The following is a 20,818-nucleotide window of genomic DNA, read 5'->3' as shown; positions in this document are numbered from 1 at the left end:
TAGTTGCAACTTCTACAGCAGGCACTTGTTACCACAGTCCTACTTTTTCTTGTATCTGTGATTTTTAAAAAATACCATATGGTATTCTATTGTATGTGTATAACATTTTGTTTAGAGTGCCTTATTGATGGATATTATGTTGTTTTTTGCTTTTAAAACTGTTGTACTGAACTTTGTATGTGTCTTTGTGAGGCATGTGAATATATCCATAGGATAAGGTCCTGGAAGTGGAATTGCTGGGACAAAGGGTATTACATTTAAAATTTTGAGACGTACTTCTGAATTGTCTGCCAAAAGAGTTGTACTGATGCATACCTCTTCTGCACTGTTTCCCCTCCATGATGCCTTTGAGAAAGAAACACTTCTTAACTTGTTAATTACCTTTTAGCAGGTCTAAGCCCCACTCTTTTTTTTCTATTCTTTCTTTTACTTTGCCCTTTCATTCATAAAATTATTTCTTTTCAGCTTTTAAAGATGTGCCCGTGATGAAATTGAAGGCCTATGTTTCACTCAGTTTGATGTGCAAGCTGTTAGTCTAAGCATGCATGTATTACGAGTTTAGGGGGAAAAGTGACGAAGTAAGTTGACAAATTTCAGTGATGTGATCATTTAAAAAGTTAGAGGGTCGGCCGGGCGCGGTGACTCACACCTGTAATCCCAGCACTTTGGGAGGCCAAGGCGGGCGGATCACCCGAGGTCAGGAGTTCAAGACCATCCTGGCCAACATGGAGAAACGGCGGCTCTACTAAAAATACAAAAAGTTAGCCAGGCCTGGTGGCAGGTGCCTGTAATCCCAGCTACTCAGGAGGCTGAGGCAGGGGAATCGCTTGAACCTGGGAGGCAGAGGTTGCAGTGAGCTGAGATGGCACCATTGCACTCCAGCCTGGGCAACAAGAGTGAAACTCAGCCTCAAAAAAAAAAAAAAAAACTGTTAGAGTGGGGCTGTCTTGAGTTAGCTTATGAGAGTGCCTATCACTCTCCTAGAGATTTAGGAAGTATGTAATCAACATGAGTTTCCCCTCCCCCCGCATGCTGCTACTGATCCACTAACAATAGGGCTGTAAAGCTTGAGGGAAGATGGGTTTTGATCAAAACTCTCCTTGCTTAGAAACTTGACAAGTCCTGCCTTTGTCATGTTTCCCTTTAGCATTCTCTTACCTTTCTCTCACTTGAAGATTTCTTTTACATTACAGGAGCAGCCGGTATATGTAACTCTATCTGTTTTTCTTTGATAGGTTCATTTATTTGTTTTAACACTTCTTGTATTTTGACTTGATTATTCACATTATCATCTTAGCCTGTGATATGAAGTAGTTTGAGATTTAGTTTTCTACCATAATAAAAATAAATTGATTCCCACTACCCCCTTTTTGGGGAGGGTGTATTTATCCTTATTAGTCACTAAAGTTTACTTAAATTTTCCTTTTATTCACTAAAATATAGATACTGGAGGAGTTACTTCTCTATCAACATCAATACCATTCTCTGTATTCATTAAAATTTAGGCTGTTAATGGGACTGATTGTTCTTTGTGAAGTGAGAAAGTCATAATTCATTAGATATGTTTTAATTATTGAATTTGTTAGACTCTAACCTTGAAGTACTAACTAAGCTTGCTATAAATATACTGTTTCTCATCTTTGCTGTCTACCTTGTTGTTAATGGAGAGTCACTTTGTAGAAAAAAATATACTGTTTCTCATCTTTGCTGTCTACCTTGTTGTTAATGGAGAGTCACTTTGTAGAAAAAAAAAAGAATGTTTGAAAAAACTCAGGCACCTAGTTTTGAGAACAAGGGAAAATTACCTTCATAGCTTGTTGCTAATCTGTGCCCAAATATGAGCATGAAGGGATGTCTACACTGAGTTACGCAGGCCTTTTTTTTTTTTGGTGATTGCAAGGTGAGGTGCTTTTTGCACCAATAAGAACAGTAAGGACATGCTAAGTCTGAGCATGATTTAATCGAAACAGTCATCTTCAGGAATTTGTTATGGTAACTTCTCTGCTATCATAGGATAAGTGAGGCATATGATCTTTTGAAAAGCAGATGTTAAGTGGCATATGTGTCTTCAGTCACCTCTGTGTGGGTTGTTCTGTAGTATAGAGGGTGTTCTAAAAATGATCTTTAGGTAAACGGAGTGAGGCTTGTTTTTGTTTTTGTTTTGTTTTACACTTCCACACAATCCCTTTTCAATTCCTTGCAAACTGCTGAGTATGTACTATTTTGCCAGCAAAGGCTGAGCCTGTATGAGCCCAGCCATGTGCTTTGTCTGTGCATGTCCCCACACAGGAAGCACACCAGAGAAAGCGATACTTCAGGGTAGATTGATTTCATTAGAACTTCATCATCACCAGCCTCAAATGGTTCTGGCCAGCAGTCTTTTTCTATCTGTATGATTAACCCTTCTCTTCCTCACAGCGCCTCCTCCCACCACCTTTTCTCAGTGTTAACAGGTGATCTAGACTCCTACTCTCAGAGAAAATTGAAGCCAACAAGTAGAAAGTCTTTTTTGCTATCAAAGACACAAACCTATCTTCTTCTGCATCCATCCTCACCCCCGCTGCTGCTGTTCAACACAGGAGTCCTCTCTCCACCTACCCAAAGCCTGTCCCCTCCTGCTGTGCCCTGGATCTTATCTCTGTCATTGCCTTAGAAACCTTTCTTGTATATATTCATCTTTTTCCTTCAATAGATCTTTCTTATTGGATGTTAAGCATGTTGCAGCCTCTTCTGTTAATAAAACAACAATCAACAAAAACACTCTCCCTTAACTGCATGCTTTATTCCAGCTGCTACCTTATATCATTCCTTTCCTTCAAGGCCAAAGTCCTCAGAAGAGGTGGCAATATCCTCCATCATTTCTTCACTTCATACTCATTCTTCAACACATACTAATCTAGTCTCTTACCCCATAATTCATTAAAACACTTATTCTTGGGTCATGGGTGACTTCTGTATAGCTAAATCCAGTGGATATTTTTCAGGCCTCCTCTTCCTTACATTTTAGTATTTCACCCTATTGGCCATTCTTTTCTTCTTGAAATACTCTCTCCTTTAGCTTTTATGACACTATACTCCTGGTTTTTCTCCCACTTCTTGTCTGCTCCTGCTCAGTTCCCTCTGTAAACTTGGCCTCTTTCACAAGGCCAGTAAACACTCGAGTTTTTCAAGATTGCGTGTTGGACTTTTTCTTTTCTCTCTGTGTTGTCTCTCATCCATGCTTACAGCCCTAATTACTATAACCATTGTCGTATAACTGGGTTCTGTAGATTTGACTATCTCAATATCCCTGACTTGGCCACTTTTTATCCACTGCTGCCACATTCTTCTGCAAGCCACCATGGCCACTTAACTGGATTCTGTGGGAGTTCTTTGACCATTTAAATTTTTTTCTCTGTCCACCCCCAGATCTGATCATTTAATCTCTTCTAATCCTCCTTAATGCATTTTGATGGCTTTTCATAGCTATTGGGGAAAAAGTTTACAATCCTTTAAGACGTTCATGAGAGTCTGCATTGTCTTGGCCCTTTGCCACACATCCAGAGCCATGTCTTACCATGTTCCCCTGGCTGCTGGCTCCCCACTCATGCACTGGTCTCCTTGTAGTCCTGTGCCCTTCAACCACAGACCTATGCATGCCTTTTTTCATCACCTGAGTGCTCTTCCACCAGGTTTTCTCCTGGTTTACTCCTGAGCTCCCTTTGGAGCTCTGAGCTCTCCATATGCACAGTGGCTGTTCCCAGTGCCTTACTTCCTGGCACATGGTAAATGCATATTAAATATTGAGCGAATGAATAAATGAATGAACTTGCTAGTTTTTTGACTGGGAAGAATTATTTCTATGTAGCATACCAAAGCATCAGGTTGTCTTCTCCAATTACCCTTTTATGGTGTTGTTTTTATGCTGATAGATACGTTTTGGTAACCTGTGCACATTGCCCTTTATACTAAGTTTCACAACTACTTTCATGTAAATCTCTTGAGATCTTGGGTAAATCAGTTGAGTTCTTTGAACCTTATGCTATAACCAGCCCATAATGTCCCCCCTCCCATACTCATACACATTTCCAGATGCTCTGTACGTGATTTTTGTTCTAACTTCTGTAATTCTTGATACTCATTTTCTGCAGAAAGAACTGAGACACAGGTTGCAGGATGTGTGTCCCAAGTCAGAGAGCAAATTAGGACTAAATCACAGGACACCTGACTCACAGCTCTGTGCTTTGTGTGTGTGTTCCACCTCAATTTAGGCTTTTCTCTCAAATATGTAAAAACTGTTTTTTAAAAATTTAAAGAATTCCTAGCTACTCAGGAGGCTGGGCTGAGGCAGGAGAATCACTTGAACCCAGGAGGCGGGGGTTGCAGTGAGCCGAGATTGCGCCACTGCACTCCAGCCTGGCGACAGAGTGAGACTCCATGTCAAAAAAAAAGAATTACGGCCAGGCGCAGTGTCTCATGCCTATAATACCAGCAGTTGGGGGGGCCGAGGCGAGTGGATCACTTGAGGTCAGGGGTTCGAGACCAGCCTGGCCAACATGGCGAAACCCCGTCTCTACTAAAAATACAAAAATTAGCTGGGCATGGTGGTAGGTGCCTGTAATCCCAGCTACTTGGGAGGCTGAGGCAGGAGAATTAGGCTGAGGTTGCAGTGAGCTGAGATTGCACCACTGCATCCAGGGTGGGTGACAGAGTGAGACTCTTGTCTCAAAAAAAATAAATAATAAAAAAAATTAGATTGTGATAAGGTGCATAAAATTTACCATCTTAATCAGTTTTAAGTTGATAGTTAAGTGGCATTAAGTACATTTACTTTGTTGTACAACCATCACCGCCATCCATCTCCAGAGCTCTTTTCATCCAGTGTAACTGAAGCTGTGTATCCATGAAACTCTAATTCCCCATTTCTCTCTCCCCCACCCGTTGACAACCACCATTCTTCTTTCTGTCTTGTCTTTCCTTTTTAAATTGAGGAAGGAAACTGTGGTCCAGTGTTTTTTCAAGTGATCAGATATCTCAAGTCACAAAGTTTAGGTGGGTTTTTTATTCTGATTAAAAAAAAAATATGTGACCAAATGCTATCTTTTCCAGGCTTCATTATTTTACAGTGTACTCCAGAGTTGGGCAAACATAAAATGACATGCCCACCCTCCCTCCTTGCTAACATTTAAATGTGTTCTTTTCTTGTATATTTAATAAAAATAAACACTGAAAAGAGTTAAAAGGTTCACTGTCTCCTGCTGAGGGCATAAGGCAGTAGCATGTTTCTGCTTGTGGGTGCTTCTGTTTGTGTCGTTATATAATTGCCTGATGACATTGTGGATGTTTTTTCCCCAATACAAAATGCTTATAATCTTGAAAAGAAATTAAATAATTATTAGAAACAAGGGTTTTTAACATGGTTTAGTTATCAAACTTGCCTGATAAGAATCACCTGAGGGAGGGGGGAGAAACTTGTTAAAATGCAGATAACCGGGCCTTTCTTTCTATTCTTAATCTGTATTAGGACCCAAGTGTGGGAAACATTGGTATAGGATGCATTGATGAGTTCTGTTTTGGTAATAATCTGGAACTTCAGCATGTTTCTTATGATTTATTTTTCTGAGTATGTCAGTACACACACATACATATACATATACATTATTGTGTTTCTTTATGGGGGTTACCAATATCATTATCATTTTGCCCAGTAGTAGAAGTATAATTTGTTCTGTATTTTCTTTATTATGTATTCTCAGCTTCATATTGGGTGTTACTGTTTAGTTAGTTCTCAGTTTATGATACCAGGATATTGCAGAGAAGAAATCAGGCTCTGTAGTCAGATAGACCTGGGTTGAAACCCTGACTGCCACTTACCAGATTTGTGTTCTTGGTCAAGTTATATAACTTCCTTATGCTTTGGTGTTTTTCCATCTGTAAATTCAGGATAATAACACAACCTACTGCTTAGGGTCAATTGAGATGATTGAGATAATGCTTTAAGTCCTTTAATGCATTGCCTGCCACATAGTAGGTATCAGTATTTATTAGTCCCTGTTGTTGTTTTGTGATGGTTATTACTTTATAAGGTATCCCAATTGGCAACATTATCAGAAGCTGAAGCTGAGGGCACATGAGAGCATTAAGAAGGGAGGAGAACCTAGAAGCAGCAACATGTGCTTTTTGAAACTTTTATACTTCACCGCTGTTTGTTGTCCTCACTTCATGCCCACTTTCCAAATTGTTTTTTAGGAGAGACAAAGCCTTTAGGAAACCTCAAAAGGGTGTGTGCTTCTTTAGGATATGGGGAAGCTATGACATTGTACCCTGGTCCATGTGGATTTCGATAAGGATTCCAAAACTTGGCTGGAAGCCATAGATGGTGGTTTTGTCAGTAGAAATTAGTGAAAAGAAAAGGAACAAGCCTAGGATGGAAAATATCTCCAGGAATTTGAAACACTGATATGTCCCAGTCCCCAGAGCTCATGTTTTTCTTTATTATTTATTTAATCCTCAAAAGTTAATGTTTTAAGCATTATGCTAGATATTGAGGATATAAACATGGACAAAACACAGGCTCTGCCTTCAGGAAGCCCATGGTTCAATATGAGAGATAGGCAGATATATAGTTATGAAAAATGTGGTAAATACAGAAATGAAGATAACAGACGGCATTTGGGAACAGAGAAAAGTACTTCCTGGAGGAAATGGTGGTGGAACCGATTCTGCTGAAAGAATTCGAGTTGGCCAGGTAATGTCATGTACTGGGGTGAGGTATGCAGTGGACATTTCTTGAGCAAATAAAAGAGTCAGGAAAAACCTGACATGTTTCTGTTTTTGTACTGGGAAATGGGCTTTGCTCCTCTCCTTATCCCCAAGGCTTATGAAAGGGAAATTTCTCAAACATAGGAAAGCAGATGCAGGGTAGCCAGAACTTTACTGTTTGTATCCGCATAAATAATTATTGAGTGCCAGCTGAAAGCCAGCACAACCTAACAGACTCTGAATTTAAGTCACTTTATTTTTTCATCCTTAAAAAAATCCCAATTTGGACTGTGGCCATTGATATTTCCCATATGTGTCTTTTCAGCTATTGTCACATTTTTGGTTCAGAATTTGGTAACGTTGTGTCTGCACTAAAGCACTCTTCTCTTAGCTGGCATTTTTCTCTTTCTCTTAGTTAACTTTAATTAGTGTCCTCTCTGCCATGTTTCTAAGTACTTCCTTTCCAAGTACTTTGATGTTGTTTCATGCTCCTTGCAGTTGAGTGTATTGGTGTTTGCCGTGATATATTGTGGAAGCCTTCAGTAGTCTGTTGTGCTAATCTTTTTTTTTTTTTTTTTTTTTTTTTTTTTTTGAGGCAAAGTCTCGCTCTGTCACCCAGGCTGGGATGCAATGGCGCGATCTCGGCTCACTGCAACCTCCGCCTCCTGGGTTCCAGTGATTCTTCTGCCTGAGCCTCCCGAGTAGCTGGGGTTACAGGCACCCGACACCATGCCTGGCTAAGTTTTGTATTTTTAGTGGAGACAGGGTTTCACCATATTGGCCAGGCTAGTCTGGAATTCCTGACCTCAGCTGATCCTCCCATCTCGGCCTCCAAAAGTGCTGGGATTACAGGCATGAGCCACTGAGCCCAGCCTGTTGTGCTAATCTTTAGCCATTTATATCACTGTAGAAGTCATATGTTCCTGCAGAATCCTATCTAATTCTCATGTGAGCTAATGTATTAATAAAGTTTTGGAGTACTGAAATGTTACCTTGGAGGTATCTATGCCAAAAAAATCTCTCATGCAATTTTTATGTTCAGCTAGCTTTGGCTACCTGTTAATGTAGGTGGTGATATCCTTATACTATATCCATATATATATATCTATCTATACATAAATGCCAACATACCTGTATATGTATATATGCATGTGGATATATATATATATATATAGCCTAGGGGAGATTGCTCTTTTAAGATGGGTGTTGTATGAAAGATAAACATTACTTTTATCCAAAATTATTTTGTATTATGACAATAGCATTTTTCTATACCTCTCTGCCCTATATTTTTAATCAAATTCAGGGCACCAAGCTTGCATATAAGTGATTTGCAATTTTTAGTCTCACTTCCAATTTCATTTTAAGGCCTTTTCTTTGTTTTATACTTCTAATTTAAAGTTTATGCTATCTTGTATTTTCTTTGTAAGCTACTTTTAATTGCTTATGAAAGAAAAGCTGGGATATAAACATGTTTAAAGATTATAATGTATGATAATTGGGTCATTTTGAAACTAACATTATCATAGAATAATAAAAAAGTAAGAGAATGGCCTTTTTTTTTCCATAAAAAGACTAGCATTTATTACTTTAAGTGGCAAAGGATCACATTATATGATTTTGAAAGGTTTCCATAAAACAGGCAAGTTACAATAGTTAATGTTCAACTATCTAAAATATAACATGAGAACATGTTCACTATAATATAGTCTAATGCTCTTTGGTTAGTCAAACCTAAGATGGAAATGACATTTCCTGTTAACATTACAAAAAGATGTTACAAAGAAATGAAACCTTTAGAATGAAGGTAAGTATCTTCTATGTGTGAAAAATAAATGAAGTTTTTAAAGGTTGTGTTATCCCAGTGAAACTATGAAGAAAGAAGGTGGTGGACAGGACACACACAGCACAGGCGTCTTCTGGATGCTTCAGGCAGGTAGAGGAAAGACAGATTTGAAAGACAAAGGGACCACCACTCTGTTAGGATATGAGCTAAGGGAGGAATAGCATTTTAAATTTTATAGGCTATTACTTTTTCATAGTGGTTTTTTGTGTTTTTTTGAGATGGAGTTTCGCTCTTGTTGTCCAGGCTGGAGTGCAGTGGCATGATCTCGGCTCACTGCAACCTCTGCCTCCTGGGTTCAAGTGATCCTCCTGCCTCAGCCTCCCGAGTAGCTGGGGTTACAGGTGCCTGCCATCACGCCTGGCTAATTTTTGCATTTTTAGTAGAGACAGAGTTTCGCCATGTTGGTCAGGCTGGTGTCAAACTCCAGACCTCAGGTGATCTGCCCTCTTCAGCCTCCCAAATGCTGGGATTATAGGTATGAGCCACCGCACCCAGCTTTGTAGTGGTTTTTAAAGTTTTCCTTTTTCCCATTTTTGTTTAACTAATTTTCTTTATCTGCTGTCTTTTAGTGGAGGAAAACCATTTCAGTTTTTGTTCCATTAAAGTGTTAAACATCTTGATAAAAGAGATGACTTACTCAGACTCATTGTATTCTACAGCTGCTTTTGTGTTGAAATGACTGTGTCATTCTGAAGGAAGTTTTATGTTTTATTCTCTTAGTTAAAAAACTTGATTCTTCAATGACTTTATTCATTCCCTCTAGGATTACTCAGTGTTTACTTTCTTTGCTAATGGCAGGGTTCTCATAATAACATGCCATGTCTTGTTCTGAGATTTGGCAGACTTAGAAAGTCCGTTTTTTATTTCCCTAAAAGGTGCAAATTTTACGGAAACAAAACGATTTTTTAATGAAAGAACTTCAGATATTTGTTTTTGTCTAGACTGCTATACATACCTGTTTAATAATCTTGAGGTTGGCAGATTCTTCAGTATGTTTCTATGTGAATAAAAAATGTTACTTTTGGAAGTCTGTCATTTACTTCCATAGTTGTCAGTGGATTTATTGTTCCTATAATAATGGTAGGGTCACTTTTGAGTGGTCATATTGGTGGCAGGTTGAAAACATTAAAGGATTTCCTAATAATTTCCTGGAATATGAGCATGTAGGTGATGGTAACCACATTCCCAGGTTATGAACAGTGCAAAGTGATATAAAAGTATAAGATTTTCTTGAAAGGTCTGTTTTCTCACCATAAAAGAGTACAAATTGCCACTTAGCTTTCTAATATTAATGATATATTTTCTAACAGCTTTTCATATAAGCAGCCTGCCAAGTAGTATACAAAATAATCTGCATTTCATTTCTCCCACACTACCTTTGAGCCCTCCCACTCTTTCTGTGGTTTCCCAAATGATTATTTTGAGCGAACAGGAATGCTTGTGGAGCTTGTAGAGAGCCTTTCTTTGTAAGTTATCAACAGGTTCTTACTCAGTGATTTTTTTGGGTGGTGAGTACCACTCTTTTTGAAGGCTTTCCTGTTTCCACATTGTTCCGGTAGTCTTTCAATGTTTTGTTTTTGAGATCCAAGTTTCCTGACTGGCTTCTAGCCTTGAGTGAAGTCTCCAACGTCCATATTTTGCCACTTTCTCTACAAGAAGCATTTGAGGAATCTTTTCCTCTCTCATGTAGATAGAGCTAGCTTCAAAGTTTCTGCATGGTTTAGGGTGTTATGTAAATCTCACAAATTATAAAGATATGAAGTCTGGGATGTGTGACTGTGTGTGTGTGTAGGGGGGCACATGCACACATGTGTGCTCATGAAAACATAAACTATTGCTTATTTTAGACATTCATTTATGATTCAGATTACTAAGGAACCAACCTACTTACCAACTTGTCAGTAGATATTTGTTGAGGGTGTACTATATATCGTTCTTTATTACAGCAGAAGGATAAAATACAAAATTTTCTTAATACATAGTACTTGCTATCTTGGAGTTGACGGTTTGGGAGAAACAACATATACATGTACACGAACCAGTGAATTAATAGGGCAGGGAAGTCTAAGATTATCCTAAGTGCCATATCGTGAGGTGCAGGCTGGAAGTATGAGTTCAGGAAACAGAGACAGAAATAAGGGCTAGGAAGATCAGCCAGGCTCCACAGAGGTGGTGGAGCTTGATCTCTCCTTGGAAGAATGACTAGGATTATAGAAGACAAAGATGATGTGAAAGGGTATGGTGCAATGGGGAGGCCATGGACACAGCACTGAATTAAGCTACAAGCTTTTTGTCTTAGAGGAAAAACATTGACAGGATGCTGGTTGGATTGGAAAAATGCTGTTGGAGTAGCGTAGCTTAAATCAGTTGAATAGGACAAATACTGATATATATTCTGACTATGATATATTTGTAGACTTTATTGAAATTTATATATGTTCAAATTGTTATATTTTCATTGTTATATTTGCTTTCGATACAGAAGTTTCTGAGATAAGTGAGCAATGTTAAATGTTTGATGAAAGTCTCTGCATTTTAACGCAGGCTTGGTGTTAATATTAGCAGATGTTGTTATGTAAATGGAAACCTAATATAAATATAATGTTGAATTGGCACATGAGAAAACCTAATTAACACAGTGAATTTTTTCCTAGGCCGGACCTGATAGATATGAATACTGTTGCTGTTCAAAGCAACCTTGCAAATTTAGAGCATGCTTTTTACGTAGCAGAAAAAATTGGTGTTATAAGACTTCTGGACCCTGAAGGTGAGTTATTTTCTTGATTATATGTGGACTGGCATGAAAGTCTGATCAAAAGTAGTTTATCAACATTGTGAAATAATTAATTTATGTTGCTGTTTTTAGATGTCGATGTCTCCTCACCTGATGAAAAATCAGTAATAACTTATGTGTCATCTCTCTATGATGCATTTCCTAAAGTCCCTGAAGGTGGGGAAGGCATTGGTGCAAATGTGAGTATTGATTTTTCCACACCGGAAGCTGTCGATTCAGTAATGACCAGTTGACTGCATTTATTGATAATGATTTTTGCAGTTTTTGAATGTTGAATATATTTTAAAGAATTTGAGTTAATATGCTGTTTGATGAATTGATATTCTATGTATTTCATGACATTATTCTACCATTAAATTTAAAGTATAACTCATTAAAACTTTTGTGTCATAAATAAAAGAGGCTATTTATAGTTACTGATCATCTTATAAATAAAAGGTTTAACTTTCTGAAATTTAGAGTTTTCCATTTTTAGCCGGCTGCTGTTTTACATTGCTGTATTTGCTATTCTTTTGTATGTATAGAATATCTCACTTTTGAAAACAATTTCAAATTTGTTACCTCATACGATTCTATGAAATAAGTTGGCTAGATAACATTTTTGTGATTTAAAGGAGGACTCCAGAGGAAAATTATTGGATTTGGCCAAATTAGCAGAGCCACTTAGTAAGCAGGGAAAGGTCTCTGACACATAGCTTTGGGCTCTTTATTAGTCTACTATTTCTTAAAGGTTTGTGTAACTCACTTCAATGATGCTTTTTTTTTTTTTTTGGTGGTTATGCTAACAAGTGCTTATGCATTTCTGAAGAGAACAGGAAGCCCAGTATGTGTCACATATTTGGGGATGATCCCCTTCACCTGGATTTCTGCCTTCCTCTTTGCAGATACCTTTTTTCCCCTACATTACTTTGAAGATTTAGGAGCTCATCTTGGATTAGCTCCCTTGGATTAGGAGCTCCCTTTTCTGATTGCTTCTATCAGTTCTCTGTGCCGTTTCTAGACCTGTTTCCATATTCTTCCTCAGGTTCTCCTTTTCAAAGGCTTCATGCTCTTTGATCCCTGAGTAGCCTGTTCCCATGCTCACCCCTGATGATTCAATGTTGAGCGTTGCTTCAGAATGTTTCTTTTGGCCATCTCTTGCTGCTGCTTCTCACTACCTCCATGCTGATCCTGCTGCCTATTACTGCAGAACTAGGCTGATAGCTTTCTTACAGCTTTCTGTCTCCATTTTGTTCTTCTTCCCACTGCCTCGGCACACTGTTGCCAAATTAATCTGTCTAAAACCTGATGTCTTTAGCTTGAAAATTTTCAGTGTCTACATATTCCTTGCAAAGTTAAATGCAATCTAGATATTCTGACATTTAAAACTGCAAATATTTATTCTGTTTACCTACATGTTTTAGCTATGATTTCCCAATATGAACTGTTTACTGGTAGCCAGGACATTTCCATGTCAATGTCCTGACTCACTTGGGACTCCCCTTTTATCCACTCTTTCAGCACCCCCACTCACCTCCCCCCGTCAATAATTACTTACTGGTCATTGCAGAACATCTCAGATACTGCCTTTCCCAAGAAGCCTTTAGAAACTATTTTAAGGCACAGATATGCTTGCCTGATTCTTATCTCAACTAGCATGTACTACCTGTTTTAGTTATTTCAACATTTCAACACTTAATTAAATACTGCTCTTCATTTTGCCTGTTTATATTATGTATCTCTCTTGCCTCTGCATTTAGACAGTAACTCCTTGACAATAGGTATTATATCTTAAAGTTTTTTTTATTATAACACTCAACACAACCTTTGAACATAATAATAAGCATTCATCAAATACTTAAACAGAACAGTTGGCAGCCTTCCAAGTTTCCTCCATTTTTAAAGAGTTTGCCTACTGAGTACTTGGATAATCCCACCATATACATTTCCTGTAGTTTGTGTACATATCTGGTTTCCTACATATTGGGTAAGTCTTTTGAGTTTCAGATACATAGTAGATTTAGATCTAAAATAGTTGGCAAAGATGGCAACTAACTTGGCTTATGCAAGTTGTTACTGCCCAATCTTGAGCCCTGGTAAACACCCCAAATTGACTTTGGATTTTTTTCTGCTGTGCTTAGATTGAGCCCCAAAAGTCTTCTAAATACAATACCCCAGGCAGCCACTTTCTTTGGATCAGAATTGGCACTCATAAGGCTAGTGTTAGTGGCCAAATGTTGATAGCAAATTTTACAGGTGTTTATGTGACAGGGATTGGGGCTGGGTGAAAGTAAGAAAACATTTAGCTGGTTCTGTCTGTCAGGCTTCAAATATGTACATTTACAGAATGACTTCTGACTAAATTGTCTTAGTTATGAATGTTATTATCTACAGATGTGAACCTTTTCTATCATTTGATTGTTCTAGGATGTTGAAGTCAAATGGATTGAATACCAGAATATGGTGAACTACCTCATCCAATGGATTAGACACCATGTGACCACAATGTCTGAGAGAACATTTCCTAATAATCCTGTAGAACTGAAGGTTAGTGTCACTGTAGAAATTACATAGGATTGATTCGATTGTAAACCCTTAAATAATGCTATAATTCTGTAATTTTAGAAGTTCAACAAAAGTTGCCCTTGGAAAACCATTAATAAGTAGACAAAATTTGTATTACTCATTTCTCTTATTATACAGAGAAAATGGAGGTAAAACATTAACAATTAAAACAGATTAGCTGTAGTCACTCAGCTTTGGTTGAGAGGTTAAAGGTTTAATTTGAGAGAGTCTCTGAAGCTGACATTGTCAGATTGATTTTAGTACATGGGAAATGCTTGGAGCCCCCGAGATGGCTTGAGGTAGAAGGGACCCTGGGAAGTACATACAAGTGTGACACTGGATTGGGGGTGTGCCTGTGGTTGAGCCCTGTTAAAAACTGCTTCTTTTGTGCAGGAAGCATTTTTTGTGCAGGAAGAGGTACACAGTATTTCACCATGAATTTGAAAATACATGTCTGACTTCCAGTATAAGTGAATTCATGGTTTAATAAAACATTTGCTAATACTGAAAAACTTAGGGCAAGCTTTTGAGGCAAAGACATTGCAGATATAAAAGCCATTATAGGCTGGGTGCGGTGGGTCACACCCGTAATCCCAGCACTTTGGGAGGCCGAGGTGGGTGGATCACCTGAGGTCAGGAGTTTGAGACCAGCCTGGCTAACATGGTGAAACCCCATCTCTATTAAAAATACAAAAATCAGCCTGGCGTGGTGGCACACACTTGTAATCCCAGTTACTCAGGAGGCTGAGGCAGGAGAATCGCTTGAACCTGGGAGGTGGAGGTTGCAGTAAGCCGAGATCGCATCACTGCACTCCATCCTGGGTGAGAGAGCAAGACTCCGTCTCAAAAAAAAAAAAAAAAAATTATAAAAAGCCATTATAAATATGTAAACTTATTAAAGAGTAAGTTGTCTCATTTGTATATTTGGTTTTATAATAGCAAAGTGGTCTACTTTATTTCTAGAAGTTGATAATGCGAATATTGCTGACAAAGCCTTAATTCTTTGGTTTGTAAGCTTTATTTTCATGATCAAACTGGGATAGAAAAAACTAATAACCCAGGGTGAGCTCCATTAGAGTTATTCATTGTGCTCCTGCATCCGTACAGAACATCTGTAGAACAGCTTTCATTCTCATTGCCACGGGGAGTTTGTCCTTGGCACGAAATTACTTGGCATCTGATGATATGATACTTTTTAAGTGTTCTCAAGCTGTTTGTGTGATGTTTCCCTACATGGACATGTAATTTTCCAGGGCAGGAAAACTTTTCCCTACAACGACCATGTGGTGCCATGAACAGTGTTTAGCACACAGGAGTATTCGGTGCTTAATGACCAACAGACGTCCTGAAACATTGCATTCTGATTTCAAAACCATTTTCAGATTTCATGTTCAAATACACTTATTTCCAAATGGATTTCCATTGTCCAGACCCTTGGATGAATTGTACTGGCTTCTGGTTAGTGTAGATTCTTAGTTATAGAAGAAGTGATCAGAGTACTTGCTGATGACTAGAACAAGACATAGATTAGGAAAGAAAATACATCATGGGGAAATGCCAGATAATTGCATTAGCAGAACTTTGAATGGAATCCTTCAGAAATGTGTCATCCTAAAGATTTACAGGGTCTTGTTTTATAGCTGCATGAATTACAATGAAGTAATTAGTACATACTTATTAAATATGGGGATACATTATCTACATAATTTTTACTAAGGTCCCTTTTAATAAATACACTGTATTTAAGAGGTTCCCAAATTAATGTATACAAACTAGATAGTAACTTAATTACACGGTTGAAACTTCTGTAATAATAGCCCCATCAACTAATAGCATCTACCTGCATTTGTTTAAAAAATATGTTTAAATTGGCCAATGGGACATTGAAACTAAATTTTAGCCCTTTCTGCTAAGAAGTTTTTTTTTTTTGAAGGATAGAACCATGCAATAGAAGAGCTTTTTTTTATTCCTTTCTTTATGGGAATTGTTTCAAATTATTTTTCCAAAGACTGAAAGCTAAAGTGCAGCATTTGGGAAGTGCATCTTTTAAAGGGTATGTTTTCTTGTTTGGAGGATGAGAGATTTTTAGTAGAGCACTAGTAAACACTGAATGGTTTATTATTATCCAGATCCCCCTCTGGCACTAAATCATGGCTCACATCAATAATTACACCCTCATCAAATTTTAGATAACCCACATCACCAGCTGGCTGGAAATTGGTATTGTCTTTGAGTGTCAGTTTAACAAAGGAATTCCACTGACTGCATATGATACAGTACATAACACTTGAAGTAGTGGCTTAGTGAGATCATGAAAACAGATCTTTTAAGGTTGATCCTTAATTTCTTGTCCTTTTTATTTTAGGCACTTTATAATCAGTATTTACAGTTTAAAGAAACAGAAATTCCACCAAAGGAGACAGAAAAATCAAAAATTAAACGTCTATATAAATTATTAGAGGTAAGCTCAAATTTGCTTTGTATTGTCAAGCATAGTCTTTGTTTTGTTTTGTTTTCATTTTTGCTTCACATTAAAGTTTTTTGTTTTCTCAAGATTTGGATAGAATTTGGACGCATCAAGCTCCTTCAAGGTTATCATCCAAATGACATAGAAAAAGAGTGGGGGAAACTCATTATTGCCATGCTTGAGAGAGAGAAGGCCCTTCGTCCAGAAGTAGAAAGGTAGGCCAGAGGTGTTTTCTGCCATGAATATCAAGTGGGGAGGGGGCCTTTGTGTTCTTGTGAAAGAACTTAAGTTAAACCTCTGTTTACTTGGCCTTGGATAAGTCACTTAATCCTTTTGATCCTCCATTTTCTTATCTAGAAACTCTTCTAAGAGATTTTAAGGAGGCAATCAGTGAAGTAATGTATATAAATGACCGGCTAGGCTGGATTGGTATGTGAAGTCTCATCTAATAAGGCTTTACAGTTTTAAAACCAGTCAAAATTACTTGTAATTTCTCATATTGACCTTAAGTCACCAGGGCCTGGATCTAAAAGCTTATAGGACAACAACTGATTTTATTTCTTATTACATTTTTTTGCTATAGTTCTCTTTCCAAGGGGCATTGGAAACCAAAATCTAGCTTTCCTTCATTTAAAGGGTGTTGGATGGCGTCTAGAACACACTCAGTAAATGTTAGTTCAGGTTCCCTTTCTGCCACGCTTCTACAAGTGGATTTACTCCATGAAATCATCACTAGCTCTCTGTCATTTTGTCTCTCACTACACCCAGTTGCCCAGGAAGGTACCATTTAGTCTTCAGGAAATGCTTGTTGGATGAATTTGTCTCCCTTACAGTCTTAACCTGGTACCTGGGAATTGTTATCTGTGTTCCTCATTAGCCATGAGGTCTATAGGACCTAGACCTTGCAGGGTGTATTAGTCCATTCTCATGCTGCTAATAAAGACATATCTGAGACTGGGTAATTTATAAAGGAAAGAGGTTTAATCGACTCACAGTTACGTATGACTGGAGAGGCCTCACAATCATGGTGGAAGGCGAATGAGGAGCAAAGTCACATCTTACATGTCAGCAGGCAGGAGCTTGTGCAGGGGAACTCCCATTTATAAAACCATCAGATCTCTTGAGACTTATTCACCACCATGAGAACAGTATGGGGGAAATCGCCCCCATGATTCAATTATCTCCACCTGGCGCCACACTTAACACATGAGGATTATTACAATTCAAGGTGAGATTTGGGTGGGAACACAGGCAAACCATATTACAGGGTAAGGCCTGTGTGGCCAGACACACCTCTCCAGCCCCCTTGCTCTCTGCACAGCAGCCACACTGGCTGCCTTACACCTAAACATTCTCAGATCTCAGCTCCAACATTATTTTCTCGAGAAACTTTCCATGGTTTCCTAGGCTAGTTCAGATATCTTGCTTAGAACTCTCATGTTTACATGTATTGTTCCTTCATAGTGCTTATCTTGGTTGTATTTTTATATTTATTTCGGTGATTGCTTAAGTCTTGCCTATTCCACAGATATGAGCTCCAAGAGTGTGGAGAGAAACCCTTGTTTTTTTCTGTCCCTTGCGTTGCCAGTGCTTTACACAGCGCCTGACACACATTAAAGGTGCTCAGTATTGTCATGTTCTCTGTGCCTTACACGTTGACTTCAAGATTCAACACTGTGAAATAATGCATAAAATAAATATATGACAGCATGTCTAACCTGTCAGTCCTTTATTAAATTATTGATTACATTTATCTTAAAGTGTAATAATATGTGTACATAACTGGATTATTAAAACCAAAACAAGCCAGAAATATACAGGATGCAGCTTTTACGGAAAAGGTAATTCTGAGTGATTGAAATGAGATACTATGTTAATCATTTGAAATAATGGAAAAGTATTCCAGAGGATACAGAGTAGATTTTTAGTCATCAGAACAGTAGCTGAATTTTAAGATATGTTCATAAAAGAAAGCAGAGAGTGACTGAGTGTTCAGGGCCTAAAAGCCGCTCAATTTTAAATTAGATTATTAGCTCAGCCTGCAAAGTTGTATGATCTTAGACAAGTTCTTTAACTGTCTAAGCCTCAGTTTCTTCATTTGTAAACAGGATGTAATAGTGCCTACTACATTGGGTGGTTATGAGTATGAGATGAGTTATGTATCTAAAATGATTAATTTCTTGCACATAATAATTACTTAATAAATGCCAGGTGCCGCTGTTATTGTTTTGAGCTATTCTGTTCACTCACTATATTTGATGTGGCACTCTCACACTTGATCTTAGCCAAAAGGCCAAGAAGCAGTTGGTGTGGCACTCTCAAATTTCCCCTTTCTTGACCCCTGAAAAGAAAAATATCTATTCTTAGAGTGGAGAAGTAACAGTATTATTGGAGGTAGGAAAATATTTAGGAGGCTGGTTGGATAAATGCCTTCATGTTTCTTCATGCGAATTTTTTGGCATTGTCTATGTATTGCGAATAATAGCTATGTGGCATGGAAGTGTATGAAAAACAAATGGGAAAGAGCCAGTGTTCTTATGCCATGTAATATCCTATAGAATGGAAAAACAAGCACAGACAAATTAAATTTGTAAGCATTGCATCAGTATTCTACTTGGCACTTTATAGTAGGTTTAGAAGTAACATTACTGGGAGCGTGTCATATAAAGAAAGGTAAATGGATACTTTTTCCATTAATTTAACCTAATATACAAATGACATGGTGGTTAAAATGGAAGTGTACTTTGCTTCTCATCAAATTCATTTGTTTATAGGTACTTCATAATTTCTAGCTGTTTGCCTTCATTACATTATTCAGCACAGACCTGGTCTTTTGCAGAAGTCAGACTATGATTGGATATTTGTGTTCTTTTAGCTAATGATTGGTATTGCCAGAATAATCTTTACTAGTTGTCCTGGACATCTGTGAGGCATCTGAGTTGTTTTTTAGGTGGTTGCAATTGGATGACTCTTAGTGCAAATATTTGGCATATCCTTTCCAGTGACGCCCAATCTGCCTGCTTTGTTCATACTTGTAGGGTTTTAATACAAGCTACAAAAGGCAAACCTCAGCTAGCAAACGAATGGCTTTAGGCTAGATTCTTTTGAATAGTTATCAGCATATTATTTGCTGTGTGTTGCACATGCATGTTGAAGCATATTTAAGGAGCCACTAAAAGCTGTAATATTCAGCTGCCACTTTTCACCGTTAGAAGTAGAGCTTTTTCCAGACCTCCTACCTTTTAGTCTACTTTGAAAGGTGAAAGAAAGAACATCGTTTCAGGAATAAAAATGCACAGTAGTAGTTATAGTTACCGTAGCAGTGATTCTGTGTTTAGTAACACTACCAGCACTCGAACCAGTCTTGATTCAAATGAAAATCTTCTCTCGGTTCATTGTGGTCCAACACTGATCAACTCTTGCATTAGCTTCGGCAGTGAATCCTTTGATGGACACAGGTATTGAATCATTGGTGTGGGATTGTGTTTTACTTTTTGATGGGCAGCACTTTTCAGGAATGGTGAGCACTTTGACTTCAAAGGGAGAAGCTTTATTTTATTTTGTCTCATCTTTTAGGTTAGAAATGTTGCAACAGATTGCCAACAGAGTTCAGAGGGACAGTGTCATCTGTGAAGACAAACTGATTCTTGCTCGAAATGCTCTTCAGTCTGTAAGTTAATTTTAGGAGCCATTGGGGTTGTGGTAGAGGAGTCACTGTGCGTTTGGATGAACTAAAATTTTTGCATAATGTTTGGTTGATTCTTGGTGATACTCTCCACTGAAACTTAAAGTTTGTTAAAGATTATGATTGGTGTTTGCTCTCTGAGAGACAAGAAGAGGGAAAACATATTTTTGAACCAACAAGGAAAACGAAAGAAAGCCCAAGTAGGCTTCTGTTCCAATATTTGATGTTTTATATTTCAGGTTGTTTTGAAACTTGTTTCACAGAATTAATACTGAGTTCTTTTAAAATACAGGATTCTAAAAGATTAGAATCAGGAGTGCAGTTTCAGAATGAAGCAGAAATTGCTGGGTATATACTTGAATGTGAGAACCTTTTACGCCAGCATGTAATTGATGTACAGATTCTTATTGATGGAAAATACTACCAGGCAGATCAATTGGTACAGAGGTAAGAGTGCTACTTATTCTTTCTCTGTCCTTTTTTTGTATAACTGTTTCATGGGCATTTGAAATAGGAATGTAGAGTATGAAAATTTTATGAAATATATTTCTTTGCTGTTTTTTAGTTGAAAATGTGTGTCACATTTTTGTATATTTTGGTGTTTAAGTAGGTACTTGTCTTTTAAAGATTAGCAATAGAAAAAATATTTTATGGTGCGTATAATACTGCTGCAGTAACTAACTCGTTAAAATGAATACCCTAGATATATATGTAAGTTACATGCATACATTTACATACATT

The 20,818-nt window shown here is 37.8% G+C and overlaps 1 protein-coding gene across 28 annotated transcripts in view; it reads left to right on the top strand.

Moving 5' to 3' along the window:
* Positions 1–20,818, top strand: part of DST (dystonin) — a 494,942-nt gene that overhangs the window by 291,163 nt on the left and 182,961 nt on the right. For 25 of the 28 annotated variants that reach the window (XM_055391863.1, XM_055391862.1, XM_055391852.1 and 22 more), the window contains 7 exons: positions 11,242–11,354; positions 11,454–11,560; positions 13,788–13,907; positions 16,291–16,386; positions 16,480–16,607; positions 19,969–20,062; positions 20,370–20,524. In XM_055391863.1, the coding sequence (XP_055247838.1) occupies positions 11,242–11,354; positions 11,454–11,560; positions 13,788–13,907; positions 16,291–16,386; positions 16,480–16,607; positions 19,969–20,062; positions 20,370–20,524 (813 nt within the window). Of the gene's footprint in view, positions 1–11,241; positions 11,355–11,453; positions 11,561–13,787; positions 13,908–16,290; positions 16,387–16,479; positions 16,608–16,658; positions 19,851–19,968; positions 20,063–20,369; positions 20,525–20,818 lie in introns of those variants that run through there. The other 3 variants (XM_031012513.3, XM_063707671.1, XM_055391868.2) reach the window with 3 other exon arrangements.

Source organism: Gorilla gorilla, chromosome 5, assembly GCF_029281585.2.
Source record: "Gorilla gorilla gorilla isolate KB3781 chromosome 5, NHGRI_mGorGor1-v2.1_pri, whole genome shotgun sequence".
Lineage (NCBI taxonomy): Eukaryota > Metazoa > Chordata > Mammalia > Primates > Hominidae > Gorilla > Gorilla gorilla.
This window is presented reverse-complemented; position numbering and strand designations above follow the sequence as displayed.